At 41.1% G+C, this 16786-nt stretch overlaps 1 protein-coding gene across 12 annotated transcripts in view; it reads left to right on the forward strand.

Annotated features, from left to right (window-relative positions):
* Window positions 1-16786, forward strand: part of PDE5A (phosphodiesterase 5A) — a 131415-nt gene that overhangs the window by 88006 nt on the left and 26623 nt on the right. For all 12 annotated transcript variants that reach the window (XM_083571173.1, XM_083571166.1, XM_083571169.1 and 9 more), the window contains 6 exons: window positions 1563-1652; window positions 3441-3578; window positions 4449-4516; window positions 9578-9686; window positions 11640-11724; window positions 15228-15403. In XM_083571173.1, the coding sequence (XP_083427299.1) occupies window positions 1563-1652; window positions 3441-3578; window positions 4449-4516; window positions 9578-9686; window positions 11640-11724; window positions 15228-15403 (666 nt within the window). The remainder of the gene's footprint in view (window positions 1-1562; window positions 1653-3440; window positions 3579-4448; window positions 4517-9577; window positions 9687-11639; window positions 11725-15227; window positions 15404-16786) is intronic.

Consider the following 16786-nt stretch of genomic DNA (forward strand, 5'->3'; position numbering starts at 1 on the left):
CTAGAATCCTGAAACGCCCACTAGTGAGCAGTAGGGACCAGGTTAACAACCCCTGCTCTAATCCACCAGGGCTCTTTTTATGTTCTTAATAGAAATCACTCATTTATGAGCTTCTTATTCTTCTTATTTATTGAATTTGTATTCATTTGTAAATCTCAGGGCAGTTTCTATGATGAACTATGATTGTACCATCATTATATCTATTCACTGTTAAATCCTCCAATACTTCCCCAATCCAACTCCCCCAGATGCAGTTGGACTACAACTTCCATCATCCCAAGTGCTGGCTGGAGCTGTTGGAAGTTGTAGTCCATAATATTGAGAGAGGACCAGTTTGGGAAAAGTTGCTCTATGCTACTAGCTGACAAACATTGGCAATTGCAGGATAAGAATTCATTCATCCTGTCTAAATGGAATGTGTGATGAACATCTGTAGGACATCAGAAGTAATATACTTCCTAAACAAAAATGGCTCACAAGTTTGCTATGTAAGCAAAATTTGATTCCTACTTTTAAAACACATAATTCATTATATGATAGGTGGCTATACCATGTGTTCAGTATTTAAGGCTGACGTAACTTTTGGTGTGTGTGGTTCCCCAGAACTACTTATTATGGAATACTTTTATCATGAGAAAATAGAGATAAATATTGCATGGGTTGTTCTCAAGAATGCACTTATTCATGAATAAATACCTTGATGTCACTGATACTTCTTAAGTAAGCTGTGGTTAGAAGTGAGACACATGTTTCCAAAACAAATGCAGAACTCCTGGCAACTGCTGACTAGCAGAACAATTTTATGTATAATTGTCAAAAAATAATCTCAGACACTCTTTGATAGCATCTGTAGATTGTTTTTATTATTGCTCAGGGAAGGAGACTCTTTATTTTATTTGCTTTGGACCAAGTTGATGAGGGTCTCTGTAAGACATTGTACACTTAATATTGCACATAAGACATTCCATTGTCCAACTCTGGTTTTGTGTTTGCAAGAATTGACCACAAATCTTTACCACTGGGGATATGGTCACAGGTAGAATTGGGTATTTTCGGACAGTATATAAACAACACTCATTGCTACTAAAGCAGGTTTCTTGGGAACAGAAAATAACAACTCTTCATGCCATATCCAAGTAATTGGAGTGCTGTTAGTAACAAGAAAACACAAGAGCATTTCAAAATGTAAATAACTGTTTGGGGAATCTGATATATAGGCCTGTACATGTTGTCCCTTCTTTGGGATTGTTGGCAGATACTGAAGATAAATGGCAAAGAGCAGAGAAGTAATCTCACACTGGTTAGGATTGCCAATGTGTTTTATGTAAATGTTAAGAGTCAATATAAACCAATAGAGAGGAAAGCACCTAGAGCAAGCGAGACAATTTTCTGTCCAATTTGAAACCTCCCCTCTCTGCTTTTGTGTTAGTAGAATTTAGCCCAATACTTTCTGGTCCTTATCTATACTGTATTGTGCTTTTACAGTGATTAGTTGACTATCTCCCAGCCATCTCAATACTCAGCCTGCCAATTCAATTAACTTAGTATTATCTGGTTTTTAGGATTTTGCTGCATACCTGGCTTTTTGTGGAATTGTTCTTCACAATGCTCAGCTGTATGAGACATCCCTGCTGGAAAACAGACGCAACCAGGTGAGCCTAAAAAGTCACTATCCCATATATCTATCATCTATCTATCTATCTATCTATCTATCTATCATCTATCTATCTATCTATCTATCTATCTATATCGATCATCTATCTATCTATCATCTGTCTGTCTATCTATCGATCATCTATCTATCATCTGTCATCTCTTGCATAATGTATGGCTTGGAGTTGTGGGCAGAATCAGTGTGGGAGCCTGTCCATGTGGCCTTGATTTGGCTCGCATAGTCTTGGGCTTTCCAAGGCCTCTATTTGCTTTATATCCCATCTTTTCTTCCATAGAGCACAAGGTGGCATACATGGGTCTCCAGCTCCCCATTCAATCCCCACAACAACCCTGTGTGTTAGGTTGGGCTGAAAGGTAGTGACTGGCCTAAGGTGAACTTCATGGCTTCATGGGGATTTGAACCCTGGTCTCCCAGGTCCTTGTCTGACACTGACCACTCTACCAACCTGGCTCCCTGCTACTTCAGATAGCTGGAGACATTAGGATTTAACCTGGGATTTTGTGCATGCAGAGCATGTTCTCCCCCTACTGAGCCACAGGCCTTATATGAACATGTAGATTGTACCTAGCATACAAATACCTCGATGGGCAGTGGTGAGATGTAACTAAAGAAATAGAGAGTTGAGAGGTTTCAAATGCTTGGAGGGAAAGGAAAAAAGAAAGGAAGGTAAATTCAGAGCATCTGCCCCCCCCCAATTTTCCTGACGTTGGAGTGAGTTGGAGCCTGAACAAGCCCTGATCCTGCGTCTTCTGTAAACTCACTCAGACTCTGAGGCTCCTCCACATGTATTAATAGGGTGTTTACTGTATCTGGTGAATCAGAGTTGGTCTCTCTCAGTATGTTTCTAAGGGTGTGTCCTCTAGCCATGTGCTTTGTTGGAGGGTTATTTATATTCCACCACTGTTTACGGAGGGAAGTATCTAGGCCCACCTCTGGCAGTGTGGAAAAAAAACCAGTATGAATAAAATAGGCAGACAGTGCTCCTAAGCTTGCCAGTGGGATGGGATTTCAAAATTGCTTGGAAAAGGGGTGTAAACATCTCAGCCCAGCTCCATAATGCGGCACTGCATGGTTGATGTTTTTTTCAAACAGGGTCCTAGTTTGCCAAATTGAGAATTCCACTCCACATACACACCCACCCACTGCAAAGCTTACAGTGGGGCATTGTGGGAGAAATCAAGGTTGTGTTGACACGATGAGCCAAAACATCCAAAGACGCGAGTCCCCACTGGGTTAAGAATGTACCCGACCCAAAATTTCTATTGCAGAAGATGGATGAATGATGTCTCTGTCTTGAGTAGACAGGAAGTAGAAAGCATGGGTAAGCCAAGTAGCTAATTTGAAAACTTTTTAATGTTAAATATTTGTCGGTTTAACCAAAGGATATCACCAAAAGAAAAGGCAGGGAAAACTGTAAAAGATCTAGGTAAAAAAAAAAAGAAATCTGTGGGATGAAACATTTCCTCAGTTATGCACCATTATTAATTAGGTGGTTCTGTTATGTCTTGGGTTCTGCTATGATTGTTTTCCAACAAGGTTCCTGATAAGGGGTTTCGTGTGAATGAAAAATGCTTATGATTCTTTGATTTAAAAAGATATAAAAATAGATGATCGGCATCATGTGTTGTTTGGTCCTGAGACTTTCATCTCCATTAAAAAAAGGGGGGGGGAAATCTCACTTCATAATGATTAAATTTGTGTCTGCCTTGCTTTCCATCAAAAATTTGTCATCATTAATATATCTTTCTTTTCTTCTCCCTTGTAGGTTCTCCTCGATCTTGCCAGCTTAATATTTGAAGAGCAGCAATCTTTAGAAGTGATTTTGAAGAAGATAGCTGCCACCATAATCACCTTTATGCAGGTGCAGAAGTGCACCATTTTCATAGTGGACGAAGACAGCTCGGTAAGAACAGAACCTGACTGCTTTTCGAGGAAAGAAGATTCTCAGGCATCCCTTAGATGCCTTAGAGCCAGCACTCAGCACTGGAAGCCCATCTTTTGCAATTGCGTTCAATGGCCATATGCATACAAGGAACAACAATGGACTAGATCCCTGGATTGCAGCCACTGAAAGAGCAGAGTGCAGTGGTTGTTGTGCATCCTGCATTGATGTCCTGCCTTGCATTTTTAATTTTTTTAATCTGTCTCCCATGTTTTCATAGTGACCGAGAACAAAAATAACAACAATAGCACACATACAATAAATCGATAAAACATAAAATCAGCACAACACATTTAAAGAAGGAACAGATTAAAAGGCCTGCGAACATAAAAAGGGTGTTTGCTTAATGCTGAAATGGCATCAAGGGTGCAGGCACCTGAGGAGAGCATTCCGTGGTTGGGGTGCCACCTAGCTCATCTCACCTGGTGAGGACACCTGGAGAAGGGACTCAGAAGATGCTCTTTGGGTGTAGAGAAGAGCATATGGTCCCAGATTACAACCCATGAAGAAATTTAAGGCAGTCACATAAGAAAATGGCTATATTATCTTCAGTATTTGAGACAGTATGCCTCTGAATATCAGTTGCTGGAAGCATCTGCCTGTTGCCTTCCCATGGACATCTGGTTGGCCACTGTGAGAACAGAATGCTGGACTAGATGAGCCTTTGGTTTGATCCAACTGGGCTTTTATGTTCTTATGCCTAGTAACACGGTACCATGAGACAGAAGCAACTTGCTGCTGTCCTTGAATAAATTACTTAATTGAGTGCTATGAAATACAGATAATTCTATTTATACATACTAACTAAGCTGAAACTGTTCTCATTTTTAGGATCCATTTTCCAGCGTCTTTCACATGGAATCTGAGGAATTAGAAAATTCAAGTGAGACCCACAAAAGGTAAAAATGGATCTCAAATTACCATTGCCACAGACACATGGGCAAGACAGAAAATGCAGTGCTTTCTGCTTTCATATTGCCAGAAACATTATCTGCACAAAGCCGCAGATATGAAATAATGTACAAGAATACACCTCTTGTGCATTCTGCTAATTTCAGAGGAGCTTGTGCAGAAGATATCCCCTGAGAGTCGCACTCCTCTTTGCTCAGAAATTCAGCACTTACCAGACAGAACGGCTGTACATGTTCAGTATACTTTTCTTTTTAAAAGCTCCTTTGTTGCTTTACAAAAGGGGTTGGAAATTAGTGGCTCCATTCTACTTCTGGTGGGTGCATAGTCCACAATGAGCAGAGTGGGATAGAGGAGATATGAAAGAGGCTACTTGCCTTCATGAGTGAGCAAGAGGAGAAGGGATCCTATCAAGATGAAGATGGTTCATCATTTTGTTGGCTTATCTTCCCCTCTTAGTGCTGCAGTGTATTTGCCATGCAAGTTCCCACCATTGGTTGCATGATATAGTGCTAAACTAGATGCAGAGATGGTGAATTGCAAACAAGAGGTAGAAGGGATTTCCTGCAGCAGTCACTCCAAAAACAGTTATTTAGACCAGGGTTGGCTAACCTGTGGCCCTCTAGAAGTTGTTGGGCTACAACGCGCATCATCCCTGACTACTGACCATGCTGGCCAGGGCAAACATGAATTGGAGTTCAACAACATTTAGAGGGCTTTAAGTTACTCATCCAGCCCTGGTGAAAGCTCATGCTGCTGCTGCTGGTGCTCAGACTGTGCTTGGACTAATGGGGATTGTCTGTGTGCCACATCTGAGGGTCAGGTGGGTCAAATCTACACACTGAGTGTCCTCATAATGTCAGCCTGGAAGCAATAAAACAGGCATGTCCAACAGGTAGATCGTGGGGGTGTCCCAGGTAGATCATGGCATGAAGTTTAATGATGGCCTTTGGCCAAACCTGCCCCCCCCCAAAAACGCTCAACAACTTCTGTAAACTGCCCCCCCCAAAAGTTCAACCCTCCTCTAAAAAAAGCTCAACAGCTTCTGGCAATGACAGTGGGTAGATCACAGCCGGTCTTTTTATACTGTGAGTAGATCACAGTCTCTTGGGAGTTGGACATGCCTGCAATACAAGAAACAACAGACCTATGGAAAGACACGCCAAACATTTTGAAAGTTTAATTCAACTCAGCCTTTATTAAAAGCTTTTATCCAACCCATGTGGTCAAAATGTTGACCTATTTTCACTACTGAAATTGATTTAATTCTGCTGATGTTCCTGGGACTTGGGCTGCTATTCCAAGCGTCCTTCCCTTGGCAATTTCCTTCAAAATCAATGGGCCTGTCACTTAATTCTGTAGATTAGAACGAAGATGCGTGCCAGCTAGATTGAGTAGTATGTGACATAGAAATTCATCTTACAGAGAGGGTTACAGACCACAGCTTTCTAGAAGGGCACAATAGCCAAGTCATCACATTTGCCTAATAAAATACATGCAGAGCTCTTAACTAGGAATCTTGGCACAGAATCTTTGCAGATGCTGCACTAAACAAGGTGGTCCAAGCGGAAAACAGCCCCTAATGCCAGGCTTTTGAAGAACAAGGCATGGTCTCTGGCAAGTTTGTTCGGAGATGTTTTGAAATTGTTTGTAAACACGTTTTCAAATGTATCTCCTTAACTACAAAGGACCCCCAAAAGCTTCACTTCTAGAGCACAAGGGTCTCTTTCCACTCACCCACTGTACAGCATTATGCATGACTCTTCAAATTGCATGAATTTAAAACAGAAGGTGATTGGGTCAATGCAAAAGTCTTCAGAGTATGTACAGAGAAAGATGTGAGTCTTCAGCAAAGAGAGTGGCAACAGTGGAAGGGGAGGGAATATAACGTAATTACTACTCGGGAAAGATTTATTTTGTATCTTATTGGAAGAAGGAAATGTTATATCACAGTACAGCAAAGGCAATGCAAGACATGTGCATTCAGCTCTGAAAAGCATCTTTTAACATGAACTTTCAAAAGTGTTGAGAACATTCATAAGGGTTCCATCTGCTCTGTGTTATTTGTGAAGCAAATTTGTTTTTGTTTTACAAACATGCCAAAATTCCAAGTGCAAATGATTAAATCTGATTTTAGAAACACCTCTCTCTTCTTGCATGCTTTTCATTCTTCAACATTAGTTCCCTTATATTTTTTACCTTTGATATACATTATGTTTGATGCTTTTTAAAAAACCTGTTGCACCTCATTAGCTTTCTGTTGTATTCCTTGGAACATCCTTCATTGATTGCTCAAGACCTGCCATCCGCTGTCCATGCTGTATCTCTTCTTTTTCTTTTGAAACATGGACTGCATGGGTAATCTCTTTTTGATATTGCTGCTAGCATAGAGCAGCCTTCCCTAAAGTAGTTTTTTACTCCAGCTTCCAGCAGCCCCAACTAGCATGGCCAGTAGTCAAAGATGACAGAAGCTGTAGTCCAGCAACACCTTGAGGGCAGACATCTTGTGGAAGTCTAGGGACGTATTAGAGAATTAAATGGTGAATGGTTGTAATAGGTGAATGGATGTAATGATAGCCCCAGAATAGTTTAGAGAAGCAGATATATGGAGAGCTCCAGTTGCTATTATCTGGGTGTGTGATTCCCACTTACAACAATAAAAAAAATCTGCCCTGAGGGGAAAAGGAGTTTATCTAAGGCATGTATGCATTGCTTTCCTAGTGCCGTTTATTGTGTATCAGTTTTGAGCTTTTTAGTGGAGATGCAATTCCACTATGAATTTCCACTATGTATTTAATAAATTAAATATAATGAAAATAAGCCTTTCTAAAATAAAATGTACATACTAGCCAATACTGGCTTTTCATTCAGTTGTCAATATGAAAAAATGAAAAAGCAGAAGAGGTTTAAGCAGCACATCTGAAAGCAGCTGCTCCCTCACACTCTGCTCATGTGCACTTTGTTTACATGGTTCGGTTCAGGTTAACAATAGGCTTTTCTTGAACTAAAGCCCAAGAGCCACAGTCTTTAGGGTCAATGGAAAGACAATACCTGGATCCTTTGGCAGGGAGATTTATTTGAAGGACAGTGTTCAGAGATGGATTAACAGTGGGACTGAAAAGACAAATAAAAAACCCCAGATAAATCCAGCTCTGGTTGGATGCCTTTTTATTGACAATCCAGCATGTTACTTAAGCAAATTACTGGACAAAGGCACATTGAGTGTGTGCTGGAGAAAGCGTTATGGCTACAAAAAAATCTCAGATTTCAAGTGTGGTATTTGAGTGTCCAAAGCTGCCTTGGGAACTTAACTTCATCTCTAGCGTACAAAAGCATGCATTAAACTTGCTTTGTTGAACATTAATGTTGATCATTAGATGCCATGATTGACAAAGTCCCTAGTGAGGTTTTCAATGCCCTGTCGACTGAGTTTCAGTTTTTGCAGGTTGATGACGTTGATGGGGTGCTTGTGAGTATGTGCCTAACAATGCACCCTTCAGATCCTTACCCTACGTGGCTGATTAAAGCTGTTGTGGGGTTGGGGATGATTGGGTGGGTTCAGGTTGTGGTGAACACATCTCTGTGGAGGGCAGTGTGCTGGCCACCTGAAGGAGACAATAGTATGGCCACTTCTGAAAAAAACCCATACTGGACCCAATGGTATTTAACAACTACTACCCTGTTGCACATACAGTTGTACCTCCACTTACGTATCCCTCTGGTTACGTAAACTTCAGGATACGTAAGCGGCAAACCCGGAAGTATATTTCCAGGTTTTTGCCGCGCGTGCATGTGCAGAAGCGCTCTACCACCATGCGCGCATGCGCAGAAGCAGTCTCTCTGGTTGCAAAAAGCTCAGGATCTGGGTGGACCTCCGGAATGGATCCCATCCACAACCAGAGGTACCATTGTACCCTCTTTTGGGGCATAGTACATGAGAGGGTCATGGTCAAGCAGCTACTGGTGTTCCTGGAGGAAACTGATTATTCAAACCCATTCCAATCTGGTTCAGACCTGAATTTACAAACAAGTGGTACATAAATTATATGAAAATAAATAAAACAATTCAGAGTTTTTGAGCAAGGTGTCATCAGTATTCTGATGATGCCCAACTCTGGTTCTCTGTGACATCTGGTTGGCCTAGTGTCTGGATGCAGTGGTAGGCTAGATACGGCCTGAATTCTCCTAATGTGGAGGGTCTGTGGGTGACTGGTTTCTAAGTCTGGGAAGTGGGTAAGCTGCCTGCCCTCAATGCATTCACACTCTCCTTGAAGAAGCATGTGTGCAGTTAGGGGATGCTCCTGGAGGCTCAGGTGTCCTTGGTGACTAGGAGCGCCTTTTACTAACTTCACTTGATAAGACAGCTGTGGCCACTCCTGGACTGGAGCTTGACCACAATAGTCCATGTGTTGGTAACCTCACAGTTGGATTACTGCAATTCACTCTATGCAGGGCTTCCCTTGGGGTTTTTCTGCAAGCTTCCGCTAGTGCAGAATGTGACAGCTAGGTTGCTTGTGGGGGCAAACTGCTGCCAGAATGGAACAGCTTGCTTGCTTGTACTGGCTGCCATCTGTTACCAGGCCAGCTCCAATGTGTTGGTACTAGCATATAAGGCCATATACAGCTCAGAACCAGATTACTTGAGAAACTGCCTTATTCCTTATATACCCAGTAGATCCCTGCAGTCTGTGAAAGCTCATTCTGCAGTAACTGGAAGCAGGGCTTTTCGTACTGTGCTGCTCCTGTTCTGTGGAATAACACCCTTGTTGAAATAATGACAGGCACCCACTTTCCGGAAACAAATGAAGACATTTTTGTTCCAATACATTTTCCCAGCTGGATAAATGGGTCTTTGCCAGATAAATGGGTCTTTGCTATTTTGTATTGTTTTAGTTTTGCTTCAAACGTATCAGTTGGTTTTTGATTTGTTTTTTGGCTGTTTTTATTGTACATCACCTTGAGATGATTATGTAGATGTTGATCAATAACTGAATAATAACAATGAGGAGGGTGGTGCAGAGAAATTACTCTGTTTCTTCTTGCTCCAACAGAAACTATGATACAAACCAGATTAATTATATGTATGCTCAATACGTGAAGAATACCATGGAGCCTCTTAACATTTCAGATATTCGCCAAGACAAAAGATTTCCTTGGACAGTAAGTAAATGTAAATCTAGATTTTGACCTTACCAATGGAAAATGCAGGGCTTTTTGTGCATGCAGTTCAGTTACGGGAGATCTTGTGTGATGCCCCTCTAGGGTCATTCTTGCATTAAAAGGCCTTGAATAGTTTCAAGAGGCATAATCACATTAGCCCTCAACACCTGCTTCAGTCCCCACTCTGCAGATGTCTACGTCTTTCATGAGACCATACCTGTCTAGCCTGATGGCAATTGCTCTCTGTCTGGCCCATTTTCTACCATTTTGTACCTGGTCCAGGAAGGCAAAGTTCTGATATGATTTCAGTTACAAAGACTACTGCTCACTGATGAGTTCAGGACAGATCACTTATGCATTGATTTGCTGTGTGGTGGATCATGGACTAGACTTTTTGATAGCTATCCTTTGAATTGTTTAATGGATTGTTGTTTTTCAATAGATTGGCATTCTGTGTTTTTGCCTTACAGTTAATTGTTTATTGTATTGCTCTGGTTAGTACTGTGTTGTGGATTTGTTGTTTTTGCTGTCCCCCCTATTACTGTTACATTTTAACAGTTTTCAGGTAAACTGCCTCAAACATTTTATGTGGAATGTCAGGATATGAGAGAACCAATGTGGTTAGGGTGTGGGATCAGTACCTGGGAAGGTAAAGGGACCCCTGACCATTAGGTCCAGTCGTGACCCACTCTGGGGTTGCGGCGCTCATCTCGCTTTACTGGCTGAAGGAGCCGGCATACAGCTTCAGGGTCATGTGGCCAGCATGACTAAACCGCTTCTGGCAAACCAGAGCAGCGCACAGAAACGCCGTTTACCTTCCCACCATAGCGGTACCTATTTATCTACTTGCACTTTGACATGCTTTCGAACTGCTAGGTGGGCAGGAGCTGGGACTGAGCAACGGGAGCTCACCCCATCGTGGGGATTCGGGTCCTAGGTTCTGTGGTTTAACCCACAGCACCACCCACGTCCCAAGTACCTGGGAAACCCAGGTTCAAATCCCCACTCGCCTTTGTAAGTCACTGGGTGACCTTGGACCAATCACTACCTCTCAACTTAATGTAGCTCATCTATAAAACAGTGGTGGAAAGAACCACATGCATCACCATGAACAGCATGAGAATGTTAGTATATAAATGTAGGGAATAGACAGATGTAATTGACACTGGCAACTATTGACTAGTTTGGGTTTATCTTCTGGATCCTCCCCTTTCACTTTTACTGGGCTCTCCAAATCTTTACTACTGTTGGTCTCCCAATACTGAGAGGCCCTACCCATACCAGTTAGCCATTTGAATATCTAGGGCTCTGTGTTTTGACTTTGATTTTTTTTTTAAGCATTAGCAATTTTCTACTTAGAATCTATTTGTGTAGATTATGCTGTTTAAAAAACCAACAGTATGTTACCTTGTGAAGGGGATAATTATAGGCCAGGTTTCCACCAGCTCCAGATGTTTTGGATTAAATACCCCTTCATCCCTGACCACTTACTCTGCTGGCTGGGCCTGGTGCATGTTGTAGTCCAAAACCTCTGAGGGACACCATTCTGGAGATGACTATTTTAGGGCCTGCTGCTGTTTTTAAAGTTAGTTGCAAAATTGGTAAGTATTCCCATACAGTTCTTCTGAAAATTGTAACGTTGTGAATATTTGGGCATAAAGGTATCTATTATGTAAGTACAGTTTATTACTGCAGAGAAAGCCTGACAACAGCTGTCAAAAGTGCAAATGTGTTCGAGTACTAAATCATGGAGGAAATCTCAATGAAAATTTCACAGTTGTGTTGATTTAGACTGTTGCTACTACTGTAATTTCCTCAACCAAAATCTGAGAGAAGTACAATCCGGCATGTTCATAAATTATCATGCTTGTACAGTTTTATATGCTACATGATTAATCTATAACATTGGTGTCGACTGATAAAATCAGTAAGGTTTGTTTCTTTTATTAACAGAATGAAAATGCAGATAGTAAAAACCAGAATATAGAAAGTTTGCTATGCACACCAATTAAAAACGGAAAGAAGAATAAAGTAATAGGTACAATATTTTTATTTTTTGTGTTTCATTTCATCCACTCTGCATGATGTTTTGTGAGACTCGTGGTTCAGCAGGAGATAAAATATCCTCTTGGAAGTCAATGATAGTTAACTTTCTAAGATGGATGCTAAATTCTTCTTTGCCCCTAAATTGTCCCTAAATTCACTTATACTTCATAAAATGAATGCATGTCATGGTAGAGTATTTGTACCCTGATCTGGAACACTTGTTCTTGGAAGTAAGTTCTATTATATTATTCAATGCACTTAACTCCCAGATAAGATGCTTTGCATGAGAGTGTTTGTGGCAACGCATGTGTTTCCATGATTTCTGTAAGATAGCAAAACGAAAAAGCACTGGGTTGTATCTTCTGGCCTTGTTTGCAAAGCTCTTCCTTTTTCAAATTGCAGTATTTCCTAAAAGGGATTTGGCCTTTAATATATTTGGACGGACCTTCCACCGCATCATGGAAAAGTTTTGGAAAACATTCTATTTAGAGAACGTTTCTTGAAAATATATAGTGAAGCATTCCTACTGTAATTCTCACACTCCATTACTCACAGAAGTTTTAAATGTCATTGGTTGGAGCCATATGGGGATCTTGTGTTTAAGGAAGTGCTGTTTTATGCTTCATGTTGCATGAGAAAAATGAAGCAAACCCAGAGATATATAATTCCACTTGCTCAAGAGTTTACATTACCTTCAGCATAAGACAAACTTACTACTGTATATCACGCTTTTTATTTATTTATTTATTTATTTATTTATTTATTTTATTGCATTTATATCTTACCCTTCATCATTTTCATGACCCAAGGGCTGGTAACATAAGATTCTCAATAAAATTGCAGCCAACAAAAAACAGCTTAATTAAAATTATCTCACACCTGTTGTTAAAATACAGCAGCAGAGAACACGAAGGTATACCAAGTTCCACTTCTTGCAAATCCACGCAGAACTGGTGTATTTCTAACTTGTCAAAAGATAGACAATATTGGTGACAGGCAGAGTTCCACAATCAAGGTGCCACCACATAAACAGTCCTTTCTCAAGTTCCTGCATAATGAGCTTGCATAAGAAGAAGGGCTTCTCCTACAGATCTCAGTGTGCAGGCAGGCTGATATATGAAGAGGCACTCCTTCAGATATCTGGGTCCTCAGTCATTGAGGGCTTTATAGGTCAAGAGCAACACATTGAATTTGGCAAGGTAGCATGTAATAAGCAGCCAGTGCAAACTCTTCAGAATTGGTGTCATATGTGCTCACCCCATACAACCTCCTGGCAATGTAATTCTATACGAGCTGCAGCTTATGGGCTGTGTTCAAACGTGGCCCCACAAAGAGACCACTGTGATGAGGTTATCACAGTCTAGAAATGGACATAGTTGGTTTTGTGTGGTTATCAGTGATGATCTGGGCAGTTGGGGGTCACACTTGAATCTTAAAAGCTTCCTAAAAGTGGAGAGTTAAATTAGGAATTATTCAGTGACTTGTGCTGGATCATTATATAATGACCTGACGTTAGTTTCCTTCAGTTTCAGCTGCACCCTTATCTGTACAGGGAAAGCCTACTTTTCATCGTCTATGCTTTGGTAACCTCTAGATTACTACAACATGTTATGTGTAGAGCTGCCTCTGAAGACGATTCAGGAACTTCAGCTGGTTCAGGGTCCAGGTTGCTCACTGGTGCAAGATGGCTTGAGGATAGAACACCAATTCTGGCCCAACTAGTCTGCAATCTGGGCCCAATTCAAAGTGTGGGTGTTGACCTATAAAGCCTTAAATGGCTCAGGATTGCAATACTTCAAGGACCAACTCTCCCCATATGAACGAACCTGGACCCTGCAATCATCATTTGAGGCCCTTCTTTGTGTGCCTCCTCCATGAGAGGGCTGGAGAGTGGCAAAGCAAGAATGGGCCTTTTCTGCAGTGGCTCCCAACTTGTGGAATGTTCTCTCTAGGGAGCTCACCTGGAGCCTTCATTACATATCTTTAGTTGTCAGGGAAAACATTTCTTTTCTCCTGTGATGCTCTGATGAAGGGTGGTGTGTGTGTGTGTGTGTGTAAGCAAGCTAGCAAGCTGTTTGAATGGTTGAATTCTTTGTGAGGCTGAATCTATAGCAGATATAAAAAACCTACAGTCACCCAGAAGTTGATTGCCTACAACTCCCATAATCTCTTATCATTGACCATATTGGCTGGGGGCTGATGGCAGTTGGAGTCAAACAGCTTCTGGAGGGCCAAAGCTTCCCCAGCTGTGATCAACATTTCCCTGCATCGGTCATCAGCACAGATTATTCTCCTGTAGAACCTCCCAGCTAGGCTGCTCTTTGGGCAAAGGGGTTATATCTGAACCATTATTAAGAAACAAAGCCTTGAGACCTACTCGAATGTAGCATGTGGTCTGAGGACTCATGAACCCCCTATGTTGTCTTTGTAGTTAATTTGATAAACAATCTGGTCCTTTTTCTCGTAAGAAAGGGCAAGCTCTGTCTGTGTACCAGTAACCTGACATTCATTATAGTTCTCTTGGCATGCTTACAAAAATCTAATTAGTTTGTAAAGGACAAGTTGTCTTTAGGGATTACATCAAACTCAAGGACTATTAATAATAGAAGTTAAGAGGAAAATTGAGATGAAAACTTGGGAAGGATAGAAAGGAATATGTGCAGTTCCAGGGATGGGGAAGAACATGCCCCGTTACCTTGCTACCACCAGTGCCAGTTCCCCATGAGACCAGAATCCGTTCCTTCAGTCCCCAGTGGGTTTTGTTGACTCTGCTGCACTTCTGCGGAAAACCTACTGAATAGAAATACATGTATTTTCTGGATCTAAATCTGCATTAGTGGAACACAAAATCTGAGTTCAGAATATGTAAGGACCAGTGGATGAAGGGTAGGACACACAGGCTTAGTTCACATGATCAAATCTGGTTTCATAAAGCCAGGATATTGATTAGCTTCAGACACTGTCACATAGCCCCTTTGTCCATTATGTGGGGAAACAAAAAAAGAAGCCACAGTAAATCACAGTTTCCCTTTTTGCACAAGCCGGAAACCACAGTTAATGGCTTTCATAAGCCAAGATTTGGAAACCAACTTTACAACATTTCAAACTTGACTTCTGAGTACTGGCTTGCTCATAGTTCCTGGTTCTCATGTAATGGGAGGCTGAGGTTAACTGCAGCTTTCTCATTTGTTTCCCTTCTCATGTGAAAGGAGATGTGAAACAGGAGCTGTGTGGGGGTGGATGAAGTTCATGTGTCGCCTGATTATATGGATGCAACCATATTTTCTGGGATAATAATAATAATAATAATAATAATAATAATAATAATAATAGTAATGATGTTGAAACACTGGACTAGAAAGTTAAAATTGCCAGACCTCTGTTTCTATGGATAAAGAAAGATTGTTAGTTTTCCTTTCTATCAATTGAAGTATGGTTAATTTTTGCACATATATATAAAGATTAGTTAACATTTCCTTTTTCTAAATGATCTAGGAGTCTGTCAACTTGCAAATAAGATGGAAGAAAATTCAGGCAAAATAAAGGCTTTCAACAGAAATGACGAGCAGTTTCTGGAAGCTTTTGTCATCTTCTGCGGCTTGGGTATCCAGAACACACAGATGTATGAAACTGTGGAAAGAGCTATGGCAAAGCAGATGGTGACATTAGAGGTGAGGCTCAGTCAAGGCAGCCTTTATGTAACTCACAGCTGCTTCTTTACTCAAACTCCCTTGCCGAGTTTAAGGCAAGCCAAACTTGGCTCAGTACTCAGCACAGGGTCGCTCTCCTTTTCATTTACTGTTTGCTTCTGCATTTCCACGTGCTTGCATGACACGTGGCAGATTATTGCATATTAAGTGCTAACCTGGGATTTAGCAGTGGACACAAACATAGCCTTCCCTGAACATATTGCATGCTGGTAACTGACGTTGATGTTTTATCATATTGCATAGAAAAAGGACATGGCTATGGGCACTAGGACGTCCTCTTCTTCTTCTCTGAGGTTTTCTTTGATGACTTTGGCTGAGCCCTTCAAACAAACCAATAGTTGGAGCAACAGCAAAATTACTGTAGGCTTCCTCTAACTTCATCAAACCATATCAAATATGAACGTCATCTAGTCCTAGCCTTTGAATTGGTTACTGTTAGTTTTAATTGCCGTGGTATGAAAGGAGAGCCCAGTAGCAGATCCAGGTTCACAGTTATCTTCTTCCAAAGTAACCTAGGAAGTCAGATGTTGTAGACTTTGGATCCACTTGCATCCACAGAGTAAACAGAGTCTCTGCAATATTTCTAAAATGCAGATTCTGCCATCAATTCCGTTCTGAAGGGAAAGCTCTCATGCAAATCTTTGTTTAGGTGCACTGCTTGCATTAACTTGTAGCAGCGCTCTCTTGATTAAAGTGCTTCGTGCAAATTAGTCTGGACAGCTATGTGTGTTGCGCATTACGAACCCAGGTAACATAACCTTTTAAGGGAGAAAGAAAGATTCTCATGGGCAAATTGCTATAGGCTGAGGTTATAATTCTAACTGCACATGAGTTAAACGTGAGTCCAAAGCAAACACTAAGGTTCTTCTCTCCTTCCCTCACACTCCTGAATAATAAGTTTGAATTTGTTCATTAAATGAAAAATATTTTCTCCTAGGCTGACAAAACTTCTGCCAAGATTTTCCTGAAACAGAATTTCTTTTATGCCTGTGTTACAAACCCGTTGGCGGGGGAGCGGATTTATTATGACAACCTTGTCGAGTTTATAATTATAGCCATGTTGTAAGCTATTTGTCTTTCATATAGGGGCAGAGAAGCTTTTCAAATCTCCCCCCCCCCTTTTATAAAAGAAAAGAGTTCTTTGCTCACTTAAGGCCAACAACGTGATATTTTTTTTTCATGCCTTGCTGCCCTCAGGAGTCCTCCATGCTGGGCAGAACTGGTAAACTGCTCATACCAGGCTCCATCCTGCATGGATGTGCCAGGAAACGAAGTACAAAAGCTATTTATGTTAAAGTTCAGAAGGGATGAATCCTAACCCCCTGATCTGTACTCCTAGAAATG

This window comes from Podarcis filfolensis (assembly GCF_964270895.1).
Source record: "Podarcis filfolensis genome assembly, chromosome: 9".
Lineage (NCBI taxonomy): Eukaryota > Metazoa > Chordata > Lepidosauria > Squamata > Lacertidae > Podarcis > Podarcis filfolensis.